The 23,291-nt window shown below is 44.7% G+C and overlaps 1 protein-coding gene across 1 annotated transcript in view; it reads left to right on the forward strand.

The window, feature by feature from the left end:
• chek1 (checkpoint kinase 1) overlaps positions 1-23,291 on the forward strand; it is a 50,833-nt gene that overhangs the window by 14,657 nt on the left and 12,885 nt on the right. The window contains exons 4-11 of the mRNA XM_038986416.1: positions 1,047-1,155; positions 1,272-1,336; positions 2,177-2,246; positions 2,339-2,527; positions 2,808-2,912; positions 8,831-8,984; positions 9,264-9,426; positions 12,305-12,436. Of these exons, the coding sequence (XP_038842344.1) occupies positions 1,047-1,155; positions 1,272-1,336; positions 2,177-2,246; positions 2,339-2,527; positions 2,808-2,912; positions 8,831-8,984; positions 9,264-9,426; positions 12,305-12,436 (987 nt within the window). The remainder of the gene's footprint in view (positions 1-1,046; positions 1,156-1,271; positions 1,337-2,176; positions 2,247-2,338; positions 2,528-2,807; positions 2,913-8,830; positions 8,985-9,263; positions 9,427-12,304; positions 12,437-23,291) is intronic.

The raw sequence follows: 23,291 nt of genomic DNA on the forward strand, positions 1-23,291 counted from the left end.
ACCAGCAGGCTCGTAAGCATTCATTCAAACAGCACTTTCGTTTCCTGTTTATGACTTCAAGCCTATCAACTCCCGAGATTAGGCTGGTGTAACCGATGTGAAATGGCTAGCTAGTTAGCGGGTTGCGCGCTAATAGCATTTCAAACGTCACTCGCTCTGAGACTTGGAGTAGTTATTCCCCTTGCTCTGCATGGGTAACGCTGCTTCGAGGGTGGCTGTTGTCGTTGTGTTCCTGGTTCAAGCCCAGGTAGCGGCGAGGAGAGGGGATGGAAGCTATACTGTTACACTGGCAATTCTAAAGTGCCTATAAGAGCATCTAATAGTCAAAGGTTAATGAAATACAAATCGTATAGAGAGAAATAGTCCTATAATTCCTATAACTACAACCTAAAACTTCTTACCTGGGAATATTGAAGACTCATGTTAAAAGGAACCACCAGCTTTCATATGTTCTCATGTTCTGGGCAAGGAACTGAAACGTTAGCTTTCTTACATGGCACATATTGCACTTTTACTTTCTTCTCCAACACTTTGTTTTTGCATTATTTAAACCAAATTGAACACGTTTCATTATTTATTTGAGGCTAAATTGATTTTATTTATGTATTATATTAAGTTAAAATAAGTGTTCATTCAGTATTGTTGTAATTGTCATTATTACAAATAAATAAAAAAAATCGGCCAATTAATCGGTATCGGCTTTTTTTGGTCCTCCAATAATCTGTATCGGCGTTGAAAAATCATAATCGGTCGACCTCTAGTCGAGACAGCAGGTGCGGTAGAGACAGAGAGTAGAAAACAGAAGGTCTGGTATGTCTGCCTGCCTACCTGTCTGCCTGCCTACCTGTCTGCCTGCCTACCTGTCTGCCTGCCTACCTGTCTTGTCTGCCTGACTTATGTCTTTGTCGTTTATTTATCATCTGAACAAAAATATATATTGGTCATTGTTTAAATTATTATTATATATTTTTTTTTAAATCGATGACCAATATATCATAAATTTTTTTGCTTTCTGATGGATTTCTTGGTTGTGTGTTTTGTTACAGGTTCTGTCCCACCCTAACGTAGTGCGTTTCTTCGGCCACCGGAGGGAGGGGCCGACTGTCTATTTGTTCCTGGAGTACTGCAGCGGTGGAGAGCTATTCGACAGGATTGGTGAGACTGACAGAGCCAGCAGCCAATCACAGCACTGAGATTGGCTGATTGGATCCTATCACAGGCTGGGGGCCATCTCACACTTAAACAACTCTACTTCTCTCTCTCTCTCTCAGAGCCTGATTTGGGGATGCCAGAGAGAGAAGCTCACCGGTTTTTCCAGCAGTTGATAGCAGCTGTGGTGAGTGACAGTTATCTAGGAGGGTTAGAGGTCGGGGTTAAAGGGTCTACACACGTTAGGTAGGCAGATAGAGTGTAGCGCGGTGTTGTTGCAATGTCCTTTTTTCTCAATACGCTCCGGCTTTCGATGTACTTCTGTGCTCCCTGAAAAGTGAAACGCGCCGTATCCTGGCGGAGCTGTAGTGTTGTCGCTTGGTTCCTTGATCTATATGCTATTCATTATAGTAGCAGATACAATCTCAGGAGGACGGTCACGTGCGCCAGCAAGGCAGAGGTCCCGAGTTCACACCAGGTATGGGCCGGATTGGGAGGAAGTGGTACTCCCGAAGCAATCAGCATCCTTTACATAGGCCTAGCTATTCTTTAAATATGCAGGGGCCTAGTGGTCGGGGGCCCTAGTGGTTGGGGGCCCTAGAGTAGACTTGCAGTCTTGATCGTCCATGGTCTTCTGTAGCTCAGTTGATAGAGCATGGCGCTTTTGGGTTTGATTCCCGGGACCACCCATATGTAAAATGTAATTTTAGATAAAAGCATCTGCTAAATGGCATATACTAGATTTAATCACTCTCTCTCTCTTCCCCCGCTCGCGCTCTCTCTCTCTCTTCCCCCGCTCGCTTTCTCTCTCTCTCTCTCTCTCTTCCCTCTCTCTCTCTCTTCCCTCTCTCTCTCTCTCTTCCCTCTCTCTCTCTCTCTTCCCTCTCTCTCTCTCTCTTCCCTCTCTCTCTCTCTTCCCTCTCTCTCTCTCTTCCCTCTCTCTCTCTCTCTCTCTGTCTCTTCCCCCGCTCGCTCTCTCTCTCTCTCTCTCTCTCTCTGTCTCTTCCCCCGCTCGCTCTCTCTCTAGGAATATCTCCACAGTGTAGGTATCACCCACAGAGACATCAAGCCTGAGAACATTCTCCTGGACGATAAAGGTGTGTGTGTTTCGACTCAGTGTGTGTGCTAGTTGTGCTCATTTTACTTTGACATAATGGTGTATACTGTGTTCTGCTACGTGTGTGTGTAGATAACCTGAAGTTGTCAGACTTCGGTCTAGCTACGATGTTCCGTCACCGTGGGCGAGAGCGGCGTCTGAACAGGCTGTGTGGAACGCTTCCGTACGTCGCGCCTGAGCTGCTCAGCAAGTTAGAGTTCAGCGCTCAACCAGCTGACATCTGGGCCTGTGGCATCGTCCTCACCGCCATGTTGGCTGGAGGTAAGGGTGGTGTGTGTAAACTCAAATACGACACAACGACAAGGTTCCAGTTTAACAACGTTTACTCAATCGTATTAGTACAATACATGGTTGCCATTGCACTCAGGCCAGGTTCATCTGCAACGAGACTCCTGCGCATGCACACTAATAACAGAGTGATGGCACCGTAATAACAGAATATAGGGATACTTCAAATATGAACTTAACAGTTTGTGTGACGTTGTCATTGGAAAGTTGCTCTGGAACCTCTGTGTGCGTGACAGTGTTGCTATGGTTACAGAGTTGCCGTGGGACCAGCCCAGCGAAAGCTGCCAGGAATATTCTGATTGGCTGCAGAAGAAGACCTACCTCTCCCCCTGGAAGAAGATTAAACACACACCCCTCAGTAAGACCCCCACTATAGGTCACCCCCCCCCCCCCCCCAGTAAGACACTGCAACTACTATAGCCCCCCCCCCCCCCGTAAGACACTGTAACTACTATAGCCCCCCCCCCCCCCCGTAAGACACTGTAACTACTATAGGTCCCCCCCCCCAGTAAGTCACTGTAACTACTATAGGTCCCCCCCCCAGTAAGTTACTGTAACTACTATAGGTCCCCCCCCCCCAGTAAGTTACTGTAACTACTATAGGTCCCCCCCCCCCAGTAAGTCACTGTAACTACTATAGGTCCCCCCCCCAGTAAGTTACTGTAACTACTATAGGTCCCCCCCCCAGTAAGTCACTAACTACTATAGCCCCCCCCCCCCCCAGTAAGACACTGTAACTACTATAGCCCCCCCCCCCCCCAGTGAGACACTGTAACCACTATAGGTCCGTCCCCCCAGTAAGACACTGTAACCACTATAGGTCCCCCCCCCCAGTAAGTTAATGTAACTACTATAGGTCCCCCCCCCCCAGTAAGTCACTGTAACTACTATAGGTCCCCCCCCCAGTAAGTTACTGTAACTACTATAGGTCCCCCCCCCAGTAAGTTACTGTAACTACTATAGGTCCCCCCCCCAGTAAGTTACTGTAACTACTATAGGTCCCCCCCCCAGTAAGTTACTGTAACCACTATAGGCCCCCCCCCCCAGTAAGACACTGTAACTACTATAGGTCCCCCCCCCCAGTAAGTTACTGTAACTACTATAGGTCCCCCCCCCCCAGTAAGTCACTGTAACTACTATAGGTCCCCCCCCCAGTAAGTTACTGTAACTACTATAGGTCCCCCCCCCCCAGTAAGTCACTGTAACTACTATAGGTCCCCCCCCCAGTAAGTTACTGTAACTACTATAGGTCCCCCCCCCAGTAAGTTACTGTAACTACTATAGGTCCCCCCCCCAGTAAGTCACTAACTACTATAGCCCCCCCCCCCCCCAGTAAGACACTGTAACTACTATAGCCCCCCCCCCCCCCCAGTGAGACACTGTAACCACTATAGGTCCGTCCCCCCAGTAAGACACTGTAACCACTATAGGTCCCCCCCCCCCAGTAAGTTAATGTAACTACTATAGGTCCCCCCCCCCCAGTAAGTCACTGTAACTACTATAGGTCCCCCCCCCAGTAAGTTACTGTAACTACTATAGGTCCCCCCCCCAGTAAGTTACTGTAACTACTATAGGTCCCCCCCCCAGTAAGTCACTGTAACTACTATAGGTCCCCCCCCCAGTAAGTTACTGTAACTACTATAGGTCCCCCCCCCAGTAAGTTACTGTAACTACTATAGGTCCCCCCCCGAGTAAGACACTGTAACTACTATAGGTCCCCCCCCCAGTAAGTTACTGTAACTACTATAGGTCCCCCCCCCAGTAAGTTACTGTAACTACTATAGGTCCCCCCCCCAGTAAGTTACTGTAACTACTATAGGTCCCCCCCCCAGTAAGTTACTGTAACTACTATAGGTCCCCCCCCCAGTAAGTTACTGTAACTACTATAGGTCCCCCCCCCAGTAAGTTACTGTAACTACTATAGGTCCCCCCCCCAGTAAGTTACTGTAACTACTATAGGTCCCCCCCCCCAGTAAGTCACTGTAACTACTATAGGTCCCCCCCCCAGTAAGTTACTGTAACTACTATAGGTCCCCCCCCCAGTAAGTTACTGTAACTACTATAGGTCCCCCCCCCAGTAAGTTACTGTAACTACTATAGGTCCCCCCCCCAGTAAGTTACTGTAACTACTATAGGTCCCCCCCCCAGTAAGACACTAACTACTATAGCCCCCCCCCCCCCAGTAAGACACTGTAACTACTATAGCCCCCCCCCCCCCCCCCCCCCCAGTGAGACACTGTAACCACTATAGGTCCGTCCCCCCAGTAAGACACTGTAACCACTATAGGTCCGTCCCCCCAGTAAGACACTGTAACCACTATAGGTCCCCCCTCCCAGTAAGATACTGTAACTACTATATAATATACTATATACTACTATAACTACTACTATAGGTCAGTCTAGAAGGTTGTCTGTGTCCATACTCCATGGTTCTATGTGTTTGTGTGTGTGTGTGTATATGTATATATATACACACAGTGGGGAGAACAAGTATTTGATACACTGCTGATTTTGCAGGTTTTCCTACTTACAAAGCATGTAGAGGTCTGTAATTTTTATCATAGGTACACTTCAACTGTGAGAGACGGAATCTAAAACAAAAATCCAGAAAATCACATTGTATGATTTTTAAGTAATTAATTTGCATTTTATTGCATGACATAAGTATTTGATACATCAGAAACCTTTGTTTGCAATTACAGAGATCATACGTTTCCTGTAGTTCTTGACCAGGTTTGCAGACACTGCAGCAGGGATTTTGGCCCTCTCCTCCATACAGACCTTCTCCAGATCCTTCAGGTTTCGGGGCTGTCGCTGGGCAATACAGACTTTCAGCTCCCTCCAAAGATTTTCTATTGGGTTCAGGTCCGGAGACTGGCTAGGCCACTCCAGGACCTTGAGATGCTTCTTACGGAGCCACTCCTTAGTTGCCCTGGCTGTGTGTTTCGGGTCGTTGTCATGCTGGAAGACCCAGCCACGACCCATCTTCAATGCTCTTACTGAGGGAAGGAGGTTGTTGGCCAAGATCTCGCGATACATGGCCCCATCCATCCTCCCCTCAATACGGTGCAGTCGTCCTGTCCCCTTTGCAGAAAAGCATCCCCAAAGAATGATGTTTCCACCTCCATGCTTCACGGTTGGGATGGTGTTCTTGGGGTTGTACTCATCCTTCTTCTTCCTCCAAACACGGCGAGTGGAGTTTAGACCAAAAAGCTCTCTTTTTGTCTCATCAGACCACATGACCTTCTCCCATTCCTCCTCTGGATCATCCAGATGGTCATTGGCAAACTTCAGACGGGCCTGGACATGCGCTGGCTTGAGCAGGGGGACCTTGCGTGCGCTGCAGGATTTTAATCCATGACGGCATAGTGTGTTACTCATGGTTTTCTTTGAGACTGTGTTGTTGCCTTCTCACCAAGCTGCCTGCCTATTGTCCTGTAGCCCATCCCAGCCTTGTGCAGGTCTACAATTTTATCCCTGATGTCCTTACACAGCTCTGTGGTCTTGGCCATTGTGGAGAGGTTGGAGTCTGTTTGATTGAGTGTGTGGACAGGTGTCTTTTATACAGGTAACCAGTTCAAACAGGTGCAGTTAATACAGGTAATGAGTGGAGAACAGGAGGGCTTCTTAAAGAAAAACTAACAGGTCTGTGAGAGCCGGAATTCTTACTGGTTGGTAGGTGATCAAATACTTATGTCATGCAATAAAATGCAAATGAATTACTTAATCACATTGTATGAATTTTTTCTGGATTTTTGTTTTAGATTCCGTCTCTCACAGTTGAAGTGTACCTATGATAAAAATTACAGACCTCTACATGCTTTGTAAGTAGGAAAACCTACAAAATCGGCAGTGTATCAAATACTTGTTCTCCCCACTGTGTGTATATATATATATAGAAATAGAATCATGGAGTTGACACATCTATATTTATGTCTATCTATTGATGTGTCTAAACTCCATTGTTCTAAATACAGTTGAAGTCGGAAGTTTACATACACCTTTGCCAAATTCATTTAAGTTCTGTTTTTCACAATTCCTGACATTTAATTCTAGTAAATATTCCCTGTCTTAGGTCAGTTAGGATCACCACTTTATTTTAAGAATGTGAAATGTCAGAATAATAGTAGAGAATTATTTCAGCTTTTATTTCTTTCATCACATTCCCAGTGGGTCAGAAGTTTACATATACTCAATTAGTATTTGGTAGTATTGCCTTTAAATTGTTTAACTTGGGTTAAACGTTTCAGGTAGCCTTCCACAAGCTTCCCAGAATAAGTCGTGGAAATTTTGGCCCATTCCTCCTGACAGAGCTGGTGTAACTGAATCATGTTTGTAGGCCTCCTTGCTTGCACACGCTTTTTCAATTCTGCCCACACATTTTCTATGGGATTGAGGTCAGGGCTTTGTGATGGCCACTCCAATACCTTGACTTTGTTGTCCTTAAGCCATTTTGCCACAACTTTGAAAGTATGTTTGGGGTCATTGTCCACTTGGAAGACCCATTTGCAACCAAGCTTTAACTTCCTGACTGATGTCTTGAGATGTTGCTTCAATATATTCACATACTTTTTCTTTCTCATGTCACCATCTATTTTGTGAGGTGCACCAGTCCCTCCTGCAGCAAAGCACCCCCACAACATGATGCTGCCACCCCCGTCCTTCACGGTTGGGAAGGTGTTCTTCGGCTTGCAAGCCTCCCCCTTTTTCCTCCAAACATAACAATGGTCATTTTGGCCAAACAGTTCTATTTTTGTTTCATCAGACCAGAGGACATTTCTCCAAAAAGTACAATCTTTGTCCCCATGTGCAGTTGCAAACCGTAGTCTGGCTTTATTATGGCGGTTTTGGAGCAGTGGCTTCTTCCTTGCTGAGCGGCCTTTCAGGTTATGTCGATATAGGACTCATTTTACTGTGGATATAGATACTTTTGTACCTGTTTCCTCCAGCATCTTCACAAGGTCCTTTGCTGTTGTTCTGAGATTGATCTGCACTTTTCTCACCAAAGTATGTTCATCTCTAGGAGAGAGAACGCGTCTCCTTCCTGAGCGGTAATTTGTGGAGTGGTTGAAAAACGAGTTTTAATGACTCCAGCGTAAGTGTATGTAAACTTCCGACTTCAACTGTATATATTGATGTGTCTAAACTCCATGGTTCTATATAGAGAGATGTGTATATATAACACACACACTACCTTTTAAAAGTTTGGGGTCACTTAGAAATATCCTTGTTTTTTGAAGGAAAAAAAAGCTATTTTCTTTTGTCCATTAAAATAACATCAAATTGATCAGAAATAGTGTAGACATTGTTAATGTTGTAAATTACTATTGTAGCTGGAAACTGCAGGTTTTTTTTATGGAATATCTACATAAGCGTACAGAGGCCCATTCTCAGCAACCATCAATCCTGTGTTCCAATGGCATGTGTTAGCTAATCCAAGTGTATCATTTTTAAAAGGCTTATTGATCATTTAGAAAACCCTTTTGCAATTATGTTAGCACAGCTGAAAACTGTTGTTCTGATTTAAAGAAGCAATAAAACTGGCCTTTTTAACTAGTTGAGTATCTGGAGCATCAGATACCATCCCCGCAGGAGGCCTTTTGGTAGGCTGTTATTGTAAATAAGTATTTGTTCTTAACTGACTTGCCTACTTAAATAAAGACACCCCCGCAAAACACCAGTCTCAACATCAACAGTGAAGAGGTGACTCCGGGATGCTGGCCTTCTAGGCAGAGTTGCAAAGAAAAAGCCATATCTCAGACTGGCCAAAACAAAGAAAGATTAAGATGTGCAAGAGAACACACACTGAACAGAGGAATTCTGCCTAGAAGGCCAGCATCCCGGAGTCGCCTCTTCACTGTTGACGTTGAGACTGGTGTTTTACGGGTACTAATTAATGAAGCTGCCAGTTGAGGACTTGTGAGGCGTCTGTTTCTCAACCTAGACTCAACTTGTCCTCTTGCTCAGTTGTGCACCGGGGCCTCCCACTCTTTCTATTCTGGTTAGAGCCAGTTTGCGCTGTTCTGTGAAGGGAGTAGTACACAGCGTTGTACGAGATCTTCAGTGTCTACACTGTATTTCTGATCAATTTGATGTTATTTTAATGGACAAAAAAATTGCTTTTCTTTCAAAAACAAGGACATTTCTAATTGACCCAAAACTTTTGAGTGTGTGACATACACACACCAATGGATAGAACCGTTGAGTTTAGACATGCATGTATGTGTGTCTTAACTCCATGGTTATATATAATTTTATTTATTGATGTGGGTTTAGGCCTACTATCTAAACTACTCCAGGCCTTGCCAGAAGAGAGGCTGTCTATCTCTGATCTCAAGACTGACCCATGGTTCAGTCAGACCTTCTCACCCTTAGCCTCTAACAACAAACTACTACGCTCTGACAGACTACTACTACACAGGAACAACAGGTGGGTTATTTTATAACTGTTATTGTTTGTGTGTGTGTAGTGGTGTTTGTGTCTAATGTTGCTACCTAGCGCATTGGGCCAGTCACTGAACGGTTGCTAGTTCGAATCCCAGCGCAAACAATGTGTAGAATTTGCCGATGTGCCCTTGAGCAAGACACTTAACCCTAATTTCTCCAGGGTCGCCGTTGACAGTGGCAGACCCTGGCTGTGACCACACTCTCCGAGGGTGTCTCAGGGGGAGTTGGGAGCAGCGGATTAATGGTGTGTGTGTGTGTGTAGTGATAGGGTGCAGTTCTCCAGCTCCCAGCCAGACCCAGCACTCGGTGTGTGGGAGGGAAGTGTGTGTGTCGGAGTGCCAGACCAGGTCAGCTTCTCTCAGCCGGCCAGACCAGACAACATGCTGCTGGGGAGTCAACTAATGGGCACGCCTGGAGCCAGCCAGGTACCACACACACACTGTATACGAACACACTAGTGTTGCACGGTATACTGAACTTTGGTACTTTTTATTTTCTAGAACATGGAAGAACAGTTCTGTACTAGAATTTAGATACTTCTGTCAAAATGTCTCACGTCGTATATAGTGATTGAGAGGATCACATTTAGTTTGTCACATGCACCGACTACAACAAGTGTAGACCTTACCATGAAATACTTACAAGCCCTTAACCAACAATGCAGTTCAAGAAATAGTTAAGAAAATATTTCCCAAATAAACTAAAGTAAAAAATGTCATAAAATAACAATAATGAGGCTATATAGAGGGGGTACCAGTACTGAGTCAATGTGCGGCGGTACAGGTTAGTCGAGGTAATTGTTTAGGTAGAGGTAAAGTGACTGCATAGATAATATACAGAGTAGCAGCAGTGTAAAAACAAAGGGGGGGGGTTTCAATGTAAATAGTCCGGGTGACCGTTTTATTAATTGTTCAGCGGTCTTATGGCTTGGGGGTAGAAGCTGTGAAGGAGCCTTTTGGACCTGGACTTGGCGCGCCAGGTACCGCTTGCCGTGCGGCAGCAGAGAGAACAGGCTGTAACTTGACATTCAAGTTTAACATTCAAGTAATGTCAAAGGTAATGATATTGAACTTCCAATTAATTTGACTTTGATAAAAACAATCTGTTTCCCTTCATTTGGAATAAGCAATCTCTTCTTTTATAAAAGTGCCGCTGTCCCACTAGAGTCAAAAATGCACCTTGACTAACCGGTGCCCCCTATATATTGCCTCGCTATTGTTATTTTACTGCTGCTCTTTAATTCTTTGCTACTTTTATTTATTTATTTTTCTTATTTTTCTTAACTGTTGGTTAAGGGCTTTCACTGTTATATTTGGTGCTTGTGACAAATTACTTTTTATTTTTAAGACTCATTCACACACTGTCAGTTCGGGGCTCGAGCAAAGATGAGCTTGACTGGTAGAGACGTGAGTCGGGGGAGAAAGTGAATTAATAACATTTTTGATGACAATCAGCTTTGAAATCAGCAATATTTTGTGTTATGATACACACGGTATCACAAACAAGGTACTAGGGTATGTGAATTGATGTTAGCTTCAGCTGTATACTAGCAAGGGAAGTTAGCCCACAAAGCTGGAAGCTACAGGTGTCTTCTTGCATTGTAAAGTGTTGTAGCACTAATGTAACAGAAATGAACAGTTTAACATGTCTACGTGCATTATTGAAATGTGTTAACTTCTGTGCAGCATGAGTGGAGATGAAGCCCAGACTCCCAGTGAGTTCAGTGGTTCCTCAGGACAGACAAGAGCCAGTATGAGAGGGGAGCTAACATGATACGGCCCAAGACTCCAAGTGACTCAAGTGGTTCCTCATGACAGGCTAGAGCTAGCGGAGCAGGCACGGCGCTCTGGCACTTTAAGGAGACATGGGCTGTGTTGAAAGACAGACTTGATCCTCGATCAGGGGAGATGTGAAGCACATTTTGACAGAGGTACCAAAAGTAACACGGCACTCCTAGTGGCCGGGGACTTTAATGCAGGCAAACTTAAATCTGTTTTACCTAATTTCTACCAGCATATCACATGTGCAACCAGAGGGGAAAAAACTAGACCAATTTTACTCCAAACACAGAGAAGCGTACAAAACTCCCTCGCCCTCCATTTGGCAAATCTGACCATAATTCTATCCTCCGGTTTCCTGCTTGCGAGCAAAAACGAAAGCAGGAAGTACCAGTGACTCGCTCAATACGGAAGTGATCAGATGACGCGGATAGTACTTTACAGGACTGTTTTGCTAGCACAGACTGGAATATGTTCTGGGATTCATCCAATGGCATTGAGGTGTATACCACCTCAGTCACCGGCTTTATCAATAAGTGCATCGATGACATCCCTACAGTGACCGTACGTACATTTCCCAACCAGAAGTCATGGATTACAGGCAACACCCACACCGAGCTAAAGGCTAGAGCTTCCGCTTTCAAGGAGCGGGACACTAATCTGGGCGCTCATAAGAAATCCCGCTATGCCCTCAGACGAGCCATCAAACAGGAAAATTGTCAATACAGGTCTAAGATTGAATCGTACTACACCGGCTCTGACACTCGTCGGATGTGGCAGGGCTTAAACTTTTACGGACTACAAAGGGAAACTCAGCCGTGAGCTGCCCAGTGACGAGAGCCTACCAGATGAGCTAAATGCCTTTTATGCTCGCTTTTAGGCAAGAAACACTTAAGCATGCATGAGAGCACCAGCTGTTCCGGATGACTGTGATCACGGTCTCCGTAGCCGATGTGAGCAAGAACTTTTTAAACAGGCCAACATTCACAAAGCCGCTGGGCCAGACGGATTACCAGGACGTGCACTCAAAGCATGCGCGGACCACCTGGAAAGTGTTTTCACTGACATTTTCAACCTTTCCCTGACCGAGTCTGTAATACCTATATGTTTCAAGCAGACCACCATAGTCCCTGGGCCCAAGAAAACAAAGGTAACCTACCTAAATGATTACCGCCCCGTAGCACTCATGTCGGTAGCCATGAAGTTCTTTGAAAGGCTTGTCATGGCTTGTATCAACACCATCATCCCAGAAACCCTAGACCCACTCCAGTTTGCATACCACCCCAACAGATCCACAGATGACGCAATCTCAATCACACTCCACACTGCCCTTTCCCACCTGGAAAAAAGGAACACATGTGAGAATGCTGTTCATTGACTACAGCTCAGCGCCCAAGAAGCTCATCTCTAAGCTAAAGACCCTGGGACTTAACATGAAATCATTTGTGTGTTATGTTCCGGTATTATTGCTGGTTTTCTATATCAATTAAACATATCTCCTTGTCGCTCTCTCTCGTGTGTGTAGACCCCGTGGCAGCGGCTGGTTCGGAGGATGACGAGGTTCTTTACGACTCTGGACTCTTCAGCTTCCTTCTCCGCTCTGAGGGACACCTGTATCGACCTGGGCCACACCTTCAAACACACCTGCACCAACCAGGTACACACACACCCCTTCAGACACACCTGCACCAACCATTTTTACATTACACACCAGGTACACACACACACCTTTTTAAAGACACCTGCACCAACCAGGTACTCACCCACTTTCAAATACACCTGCATCAAATACTAGTTTTGTCTGACTCGGCACAACTCTAAATTAAAACATTTTGTTGGTAGCATTGGTGCTCCCAATTCACAGAAGTTATGAAAACAATAAAAGAGTTCGGAGCACCATAAAATATTTTGGAGGGATGCAGCCTATATTGATTCTAGCTACTTTTGAAACATCTGCCCTAGAAATGAATATGTAACTCTGTAAAGACATGTTTTATAAACTCTAAAATGTTGGTTTATGAATGTAAAATGCGTCCTGCCAATGGAGATGCATCCAACTGCAGTGCCAATTTGCAATAGGAAAAAATATGTAGAGCCGGTAATATGGGTTACAACTGCGAGTGTAGCGAAATGCTTGTGCTTCTAGTTCCGAATGTCCAGCAATATCTGACATGTAATCTAACAATTCCACATCAACTACCTAATACACACAAACAAGTAAATTAATGTAATGGATGAACAATGACAGAGCAGCATAGGCAAGATGCAATAGATGGTATAAAGTATATACATATGAGATGAGTAATGCATGATATGAAAACATTATTAAAGTGACTAGTGATCCATGTATTAAAGTGGCCAATGATTCGAGTCAGTATGTAGGCAGCAGCCTCTGTGTTAGTGATGGCTGTTTAACTTCTCTGGGATATGTGGGACGGTAGCGCCCCACCTAACCAACAGCCAGTGAAATTGCAGGGCGCCAAATTCAAAACAACAGAAATCTCATAATTTAAATTCCTCAAACATACAAGTATTATACACCATTTTAAAGATAAACTTCTCGTTAATCCAGCCACAGTGTCTGATTTCAAAAAGGATTTACGGCGAAAGCACACCTTGCGATTATGTTAGGTCAGTACATAGCTACAGAAAAACAGCCATTTTTCCAGCCAAAGAGAGGAGTAACAAAAAGCAGAAATAGTTCAAATTAATCACTAACCTTTGATGATCTTCATCAGATGACACTCATAGGACTTCATGTTACACAATACATGTATGTTTTGTTCGGTAAAGTTCATATTTATATCCAAAAATCTGAGTTTAGGCAGGATGCTACTGTCTCACTTGGCCAAAAGCCAGAGAAAATGCAGAGCGCCAAATTCAAATAAATTACTATAAAAATCAAACTTTCATTAAATCACACATGAAAGATACCAAATTAAAGCTACACTGGTTGTGAATCCAGCCAACGTGTCAGAATTTAAATAGGCTTTTCTGCGAAAGCAAACGATGCTATTATCTGAGGATAGCACCATTGTAAACAAAGAGAGAGAAGCATATTTCAACCCTGCAGGCGCGACACAAAACGCAGAAATAAAAAACAACTTCTGTCTGTGTGGATCATTTCAGTTTGTCCGTGATGTGAACGCCGAGGAACTTAACTTTCCACCTTTTCCACTGCGGTCCCTCTGTGGATAGGGGGGTGCTCCTTCTGCTGTTTCCTGAAGTCCACGATCATCTCCTTTGTTTTGTTGACGTTGAGTGAAAGGTTGTTTACCTGACACCACACCTCCTCCCTGTAGGCTGTCTCGTCGTTGTTGGTTATCAAGCCTACTTCTGTTGTCGTCTGCAAACTTGATTGAGTTGGAGGCGTGCATGGCCGCGCAGTCGTGGGTGAACAGGGAGTACAGGGGAGGGCTGAGCACGCACCCTTGTGGGGCCCTAGTGGGTTTTTTTGTTGTTTTTTTCACTTTTATTTAACCAGGTAGGCTAGTTGAGAACATACAGTAGAAAAATAAGTCTGTGTACAATGTGAGCAAATGAGGTGAGATAAGGGAGGTAAAGGCAAAAAAAAAAGGCCATGGTGGCGAAGTAAATACAATATAGCAAGTAAAACACCAGAATGGTAGATTTGCAGTGGAAGAATGTGCAAAGTAGAAATATAAATAATGGGGTGCAAAATAAATAAATAAATACAGTAGGGGAAGAGGTAGGTATTTTGGCTAAATTATAGATAGGCTATGTACAGGTGCAGTAATCTGAGCTGCTCTGACAGCTGGTGCTTAAAGCTAGTGAGGGAGATAAGTGTTTCCAGCTTTAGATATTTTTGCAGTTCGTTCCAGTCATTGGCAGCAGAGAACTGGAAGGAAAGACAACCAAAGGAGGAATTGGCTTTGGGGGTGACCAGTGAGATATACCTGCTGAAGCGCGTGCTACGAGTGGGTGCTGCTATGGTGACCAGTGAGCTGAGATAAGGCGGGGCTTTACCTAGCAGAGACTTGTAGATTACCTGTAGCCAGTGGGTTTGGCGACGAGTATGAAGCGAGGGCCAACCAACGAGAGCGTACAGGTCGCAGTGGTGGGTGGTGTATGGGGCTTTGGTGACAAAACAGATGGCACTGTGATAGACTGCATCCAATTTGTTGAGTAGAGTGTTGGAGGCTATTTTATAGATGACATCACTGAAGTCGAGGACCGGTAGGATGGTCAGTTTTACAAGGGTATGTTTGACAGCATGAGTGAAGGATGCTTTGTTGCGATATAAGAAGCCAATTCTAGATTTAATTTTGGATTGGAGATGCATAATGTGAGTCTGGAAGGAGAGTTTACAGTCTAACCAGACACCTAGGTATTTGTAGTTGTCCACATATTCTAAGTCAAAGCCGTCTAGAGTAGTGATGTTGGACAGGCGGGCAGGTGCAGGCAGCGATCGGTTGAAGAGCATGCATTTAGTTTTACTTGTATTTAAGAGCAATTGGAGGCCACGGAAGGAGAGTTGTATGGCATTGAAACTCATCTGGAGGTTAGTTAACACAGTGTCCAAAGAGGGGCCAGAAGTATACAGAATGGTGTCGTCTGCGTAGAGGTGGATCAGAGACTCACCAGCAGCAAGAGCAACATCATTGATGTATACAGAGAAGAGAGTCGGCCCGAGGATTGAACCCTGTGGCACCCCCATAGAGACTGCCAGAGATCCGGACAACAGGCCCTCCGATTTGACACACTGAACTCTATCAGAGGAGTAGTTGGTAAACCAGGCGAGGCAATCATTTGAGAAACCAAGGCTGTTGAGTCTGCCAATAAGAATGTGGTGATTGACAGAGTCGAAAGCCTTGGCCAGGTCAATGAATACGGCTGCGCAGTAATGTCTCTTATCGATGGCGGTTATGATATTGTTTAGGACCTTGAGCGTGGCTGAGGTGCACCCATGACCAGCTCGGAAACCAGATTGCATAGCGGAAAGGTACGGTGGGATTCGAAATGGTCGGTCATCTGTTTGTTAACTTGGCTTTCGAAGACCTTAGAAAGACAGGGTAGGATAGATATAGGTCTGTAGCAGTTTGGGTCTAGAGTGTCACCCCCTTTGAAGAGGGGGATGACCGCGGCAGCTTTCCAATCTTTGGGAATCTCAGACGATACGAAGAGAGATTGAACAGGCTGGTAATAGGGGTTGCAACAATTTCGGCAGGTAATTTTAGAAAGATAGGGTCCAGATTGTCTAGCCCAGCTGATTTGTAGGGGTCCAGATTTTGCAGCTCTTTCAGAACATCAGCTATCTGGATTTGGGTGAAAGAGAAATGGTGGGGGCTTTGGCGGGTTGCTGTGGAGGGTGCCGGGCAGTTGACCGGGGTAGGGGTAGCCAGGTGGAAAGCATGGCCAGCCGTAGAAAAATGCTTATTGAAATTCTCAATTATAGTGGATTTGTCGGTGGTGACAGTGTTTCCTATCTTCAGTGCAGTTGGAAGCTGGGAGGAGGTGTTCTTATTCTCCATGGACTTTACAGTGTCCCAGAACTTTTTTGAGTTTGTGTTGCATGAAGCAAATTTCTGCTTGAAAAAGCTAGCCTTGGCTTTTCTAACTGCCTGTGTATATTGGTTCCTAGCTTCCCTGAAAAGTTGCATTTCACGGGGGCTGTTCGATGCTAATGCAGAACGCCATAGGATGTTTTTCTGTTGGTTAAGGGCAGTCAGGTCAGGAGAGAACCAAGGGCTATATCTGTTCCTGGTTCTAAATTTCTTGAATGGGGCATGCTTATTCAAGATGGTGAGGAAGGCATTTAAAAAAAATATCCAGGCATCCTCTACTGACGGGATAAGATCAATATCCTTCCAGGATACCTCGGCCAGGTCGATTAGAAAGGCCTGCTCGCAGAAGTGTATTAGGGAGTGTTTGACAGTGATGAGGGGTAGTCATTTGACCACAGACCCATTACGGATGCAGGCAATGAGGCAGTGATCGCTGAGATCTTGATTGAAAACAGCAGAGGTGTATTTGGAGGGCGAGTTAGTTAGGATGACATCTATGAGGGTGCCCGTGTTTACGGATTTGGAGTTGTACCTGGTAGGTTCATTGATAATTTGTGTGAGATTGAGGGCATCAAGCTTAGATTGTAGGATGGCCGGGGTGTTAAGCATGTCCCAGTTTAGGTCACCTAGTAGCATGAGCTCAGAAGATAGATATAGGGCAATCAATTCACATATGGTATCGAGGGCACAGCTGGGGGCAGAGGGAGGTCTATAGCAAGCAGCAACAGTGAGAGACTTGGTTTTTAGAGAGGTGGGTTTTTAGAAGTAGAATCTTGAATTGTTTGGGTACAGACTTGGATAGTAATACAGAACTCTGCAGGCTATCTTTGCAGTAGATTGCAACACCGCCCCCTTTGGCAGTTCTATCTTGGAGGAAAATGTTTTAGTTTGCGATGGAGATTTCAGGGTTTTTGGTGGTTTTCCTAAGCCAGGATTCAGACACGACTAAGACATCCGGGTTGGCAGAGTGTGCTTCTAATGTTAACATGCATGAACCAAGGCTTTTACGGTTACAGAAGTCAACAAATGAGAGCACCATGGGAGTGGGGCTTGGCACTGCAGGAGCTGGAGGGTCTTGTGTTGAGGGTCAGCGAAGTGGAGATGTTGTTTCCTACCTTCACCACTTGGGGGCGGCCCGTCAGGAAGTCCAGCACCCAATTGCACAGGGCGGGGTTGAGACCCTAGGGTCTCAAGCTTGATGATGAGCTTGGAGGGTACTATGGTGTTGAATGCTGAGCTATAGTCAATGAACAGCATTCTTACATAGGTGATCCTCTTGTCCAGATGGGATAGCGCAGTGTGATTGCGATTGCATCGTCTGTGGACGATGCAATCGCAAATAGCAAATTGAAGTGGGTCTAGGCTGGCCGGTAAGGTGGAGGTGATATGATCCTTGACTAATCTCTCAAAGCACTTCACGATGACCGACGTGAGTGCTACAGGACGATAGTCATTTAGTTCAGTTACCTTTGCCTTCTTGGGTACAGGAACAATGGTGGCCATCTTGCAGCATGTGGGAACAGCAGACTGGGATAGGGTGAGAGTGAATATGTCCGTAAACACACCAGCGAGTTGGTCTGCGCAGGCTCTTAGGACACGGTTGGGCCGGCAGCCTTGCGAGGGTTAGCACATTTTTAAATGTCTTCCTCACATCGGCCATGGAGGAGGAGAGCCCACTAGTGGGCTTTTGAACATAGTCTAGTGGTTTTCTCTGTAGCTTGCTTTTTTTTGTCTTGGGCAGTTTTTATATATATCTTTTTTTAAATTAGGCCCACTAGTGCTCCCTAATTAAAATTCTAAGTCTCACAGCAAAACATTTAGAAAAATTTGCCACCAGATTGGTCGCAGCTGTAGCTTTTTTTTTTGCTGTGAAATGTGCCTGGGAGGCATCGCAATCTACAAATAAGGATTATGAATATGCACACTACCCCTTGTGGGGAAAGTAAGAACTGCCATTGAACATCTATTTTCAATATCTTCAATCTAATCAGTCAAATGTATTCATGAAGCCCTTTTTACATCACAAAATGCTTATACAGAAACCCAGCCTAAAAACCCCAAACAGAAAGCAATGCAGATGTAGAAGCACAGTAGCTAGGAAAAACACAACATGAAAATCAAATTTTATTTGTCACATGTGCCGAACAGGTGTAGACCTTATTGTGAAATGTTTACTTACAAGCCCTTAACCAGCAATGCAGTTCAAGAAATAGAGTTAAGAAAATATTTACAAAATTAACAAAAGTAAAAATGTAATAAAAAGCAACTCAATCAAATAACAATAACGAGGCTATATACAGGGGGTGTTGTACATTTAGGTAGAGGTAAAGTGACTGCATAGATAATAAACAGCGAGTAGCAGCAGTGTAAAAACAAAGGGGGTTCAATGTAAATAGTCTGGGTGGCCATTTGATTAATTGTTCAGCGGTCTTATGGCTTGGGGGTAGAAGCTGTGAAGGAGCCTTTTGGACCTACACTTGGCGCTCCGGTACCACTTGCCGTGCGGTAGCAGAGAGAACAGTCTATGACTTGGATGACTGGTGGTCTTGGACAATTTTTTGGGGCCTTCCTCTGTCACCGCCTACTATATGGGTCATGGATGGCAGGAAGCTTGGTTCCAGTGATGTACTAAGCCGTACAGACTACCCTCTGTAGTGCCAGACAGTTCGGATGCCGAGCAGTTGCCATACCAATCGGTGATGCAGCCGGTCAGGATGCTCTCGATAGTGCAGCTGTATAACTTTTTGATGATCTTGACCTATGCCAAGTCTTTGCAGTCTCCTGAGGGGGGGAAAGCTGTTGTCGTATCCTCTTCACGACTGCCTTGGTGTGTTTGGACCATGATAGTTTGTTGGTGATGTGGACACCAAGGAACTTGAAACTCTCGAACCGTTCCACTACAGCTCTGTCGATTTTAAATTGGGGCGTGTTCGGACCCTTTTTTTTTTTTTTTCGTCGTCCACAATCGGCTCCTTTGTCTTGCTCACGTTGAGGAAGAGGTTGTTGTCCTGCCACCACACTGCCAGGTCTCTGACCTGCTCCCAATAGGCTGTCTCATCGTTGTCGGTGATCAGGCCTACCACTGTTGTGTCGTCAGCAAACGTATTATTATTATTATTCTACCTTTATTTCAACAAGGAACACAGATTGAGACCAAGGTCTCTTTGACACCTGGGCCCTGCGTATACATGTTTACACATACAGGTTAGGTACAACGGTTAAAAAACTAAACAAGACAAACAAAACGATCATAGATGACACAGAACTACAGCTGCAGATTACATTTACACAGGTTATTCCCCTAACAGCACAAGAACTTGCATTACCCGAAACTTAATGATGGTGTTGGAGTCGTGCTTGGCCATGCAGTCGTGGGTGAACGGAGTACAGAATGAGACTAAGCACGCACCCCTGAGGGGCCCCAGTGTTGAGGATGAGCGTGGCAGATTTTTTGTTGTTGCCTACCCTTAGCACCTGGGGGCAGCCTGTCAGGAAGTCCAGGATCCAGTTGCAAGGGGAGGTGTTTAGTCCCAGGTTCCTTAGCTTATTGATGAGCATTGAGGGCATTATGGTGTTGAACGCTGAGCTGTTGTCAATGAATAGCATTCTCACATAGGTGTTCCTTTTGTCCAGGTGGGAAAGGTCAGTGTGGAGTGCTATTGAGATTGCGTCATCTGTGGATCTGTTGGGGCGGTATGCGAATTGGAGTGGGTGTAGGGTTTCCGGGATAATGGTGTTGATACGAGCCATGACCAGCCTGTCAACGTACTTCATGTCTACCAACGTGAGTGCTACAGGGTGGTAGTCATTTAGGCAGGTTACCTTCGCTTTCTTGGGCCCAGGGACTATGGTGGTCTTTTTGAAACATATGGGTATTATAGACTCGGTCAGGGAGAGGTTGAAAATGTCAGTGAAGATACTTGCCTGTTGGTCCGTGCATGCTCTAAATGCACGTCCTGGTAATCCGTCTGGCCCTACGGCTTTGTGAATGTTGACCTGTTTTAAAGGTCTTGCTCACATCTGCTTCGGAGAGTGTGATCACACAGGCGTTTGGAACAGCAGGTGCTCTCATGCATGCTTCAGTGTTGCTTTCTTCAAAGCGAGCATAAGTCATTAACCTCTCTAGGGGGTGTGGGATACTAGCGTCCCACCTGACCAACATCCAGTGAAATTGCAGAGTGCCAAATTCAAAAACAGAAATACTCATTATAAAAATTTGTATAACACTTGTATGTTTCATATCTTTTTAAAGATAAACTTCTTGTTAATCCAACCACAGTGTCAGATTTCAAAAAGACTTCACGGCGAAAGCAAACCATGTGATTATCTGAGAACAGCGCCCAGCAGACAAATCATTACAAACAGTAACCAGCCAAGTAGACGAGTAACAAAAGTCAGAAATTGCGATTAAAATTAATCACTTACCTTTGATCTTCATATGGTTACACTCACAAAACTACCAGTTACCCAATAAATGTTAGTTTTGTTTGATCAAGTCCCTCTTTATATCCAAAAACCTCAGTTTTGGAGAAATTGGTGAAATTGCAGAGCGTGAAACTCAACAAAACAGAAATTCTCATAATAAACATGCATAAAAGATACAAATGTTATACACCAGTTTAAAGATAAACTTCTTGTAAATCCAACCGCTGTCAGATTTCAAAAAGGCTTTACGGCGAAAGCAAACCATGCGATTATCTGAGAATAGTGCCCAGCAGACTAATCATTACAAACAGTTAGCAGCCAAGAAGAGAAGTAACAAAAGTCAGAAATAGCATTGAAGTGTATCACTTACCTTTGATGATCTTCATATGGTTGCACTCCCAAGACTCCATGTTACACAAATGTTCGTTTTTGTTCGATAAAGTCCCTCTTTATATTCAAAAACCTCCGTTTTGTTGGTGCGTTTTGTTCAGTAATACATTGGAACAAAGCCCGGTCACAACATAAATGTTCGTAGAAACATGTCAAATGATGTTTATAATCAATCCTCATGTTTTTGTCATAAATAATCGATCATATTTCAACCGGACAAAAGCTTCGTCAATAGAAAAGGAGAAACAGGAAAGGCGTGCTCCCGATCACGCGCTGGACTCATGTCTGGACGTTTCCACTGTACTCTCATTGAAAGTGCTGTTTCTCCCTCATTTTTCAGAGTAAAAGCCTGAAACAATGCCTAAAGACTGGCCACATGCTGTGGAAGCCATAGAGATTGTGAACTGCGTCATAAGTCTTTGTATGGTGGATAGGCTTTCAATGGAAAAAAGACATTTCAAAATAATAGCACTTCCTGGATGGATTTTCCTCAGGTTTTTGCCTGCCGTATCAGTTCTGTTATACTCAGACATTATTTTAACAGTTTTGGAAACTTTAGAGTGTTTTCTATCCAAATCTACCAATTATATGCATATCCTTGCTTCTGAACCTGAGTAGCAGGCAGTTTACTTTGGGCACTCTTTTCATCCAAAATTACGAATGCTGCCCCCTACCCTAGTGAGGTTAAGCTTGTCTGGTAGGCTTGTGCCACTGGGCAGCTCGTGGTTGGGTATCCCTTTGTAGCCGGTAATAGTTTCTAAGCCCTGCCACATCCGACTAGCTTCAGAGGTGGTGTAGTAGGATTGACGCTTTGCCTGTTTGATGGTTCGTCTGAGGGCATAGCAGGATTTCTTATAAGCGTCCGGATTAATGTCCCGCTTCTTGAAAGCGGCAGCTCTCTAGCTCTTAGCGCGGTGCTGGCGTTGCCTCTAATCCTTGGCTTACGTACGGTCACTGTGGGGACGACGTGTAAATGCACTTATTGATGAGTTCCTTTCCTGTAACAATTTTGTCATCTGACCACTTCCATATTGAGCGAGTCACTGGTACTTCCTGCTTTAGTTTTTGCTTATAAGCAAGTGCCGTTACACTAATGAAAGGCTGGAACCCAGGAAGAAACCTAGAGAGGAACCAGGCTCTGAGGGGTCGCCAATCCTCTCCTGGTCGTGTGGAGTTTATATGAGTATGTGGCCATTAAGGCCAGATTGTTCTTCAAGATGGTCAAACTTTCATAATGACCAGCTGGGTGAAATTATAATCAGTGGTTGTAGAGGGTGCTACAGGTCAGCACCACAGGAGTAAATGTCAGTTGGCTTTTCATAGCCGAGCATTGAGGTCGAGACAGCAGGTGCAGTAGGGAGAGGGAGGGATAGAGGGTCGAATACAGCATGTCCGCGGACAAAGTAGCACGTCTGGTGAACAGGTCAGGGTTCTATAGCCACAGGCAAAACAGCAGAAACTGGATCAGCAGCACGACAAGGTGGACTTTTTATGGAGACAACCAGGAGTCATCAGGCCAGGTAGTCTTGAGGCATGGTTCTATGGCTCAGGTCCTCCAAGAGGGTAGAGAGACATTTTGAGAGGGAGCATACTTAAGTTCACACAGGACACCAGATAAGACGGGAAAATTACACCAGATAGGACAGACTGACCCTAGCCCCCCGGCACATAGACTTTTGCAACATAGATACTGGAGGGTGAGACTGAAGTTTATTTATCGCTTTCAGTGGGTAGCCGGAGGTAGTATTGCAGTATTCTAATCTAGAAGTGATGGATTAGCTCTTCTGCATAATATTTGGACAAAGGGTTTTGCAATGTTACGATGATGGGAAAAAAGCTGCCCTTAAAATATTCTTGATACGTTCGTCAAGAGATCAGAGTCCAGAGAAACGTCGAGGGCCTTCACATTTTTAGTTGAGGCGACTGTACAACCAAGACTGTCAGATCAAACGGCAGATTTTTGTTTCTTGGGACCTAGAACTAGCATCTCTGTTCTGTCAGAGTTTAAAATTAGAGGTAGAATATATAGTGAAAACAATAGTGGTCCTAAAATGGAACCTTGAGGAACACCGAATCTTACCATTTGTCAGAGGTCAAACCATCCACAGAGACGGTGATATCTTTCCGACAGATGAGATCTGAACCAGGGAAGAACTTGTCCTTGTAGACCAA

The sequence above is a fragment of the Salvelinus namaycush genome, unplaced genomic scaffold, assembly GCF_016432855.1.
Source record: "Salvelinus namaycush isolate Seneca unplaced genomic scaffold, SaNama_1.0 Scaffold47, whole genome shotgun sequence".
NCBI lineage: Eukaryota > Metazoa > Chordata > Actinopteri > Salmoniformes > Salmonidae > Salvelinus > Salvelinus namaycush.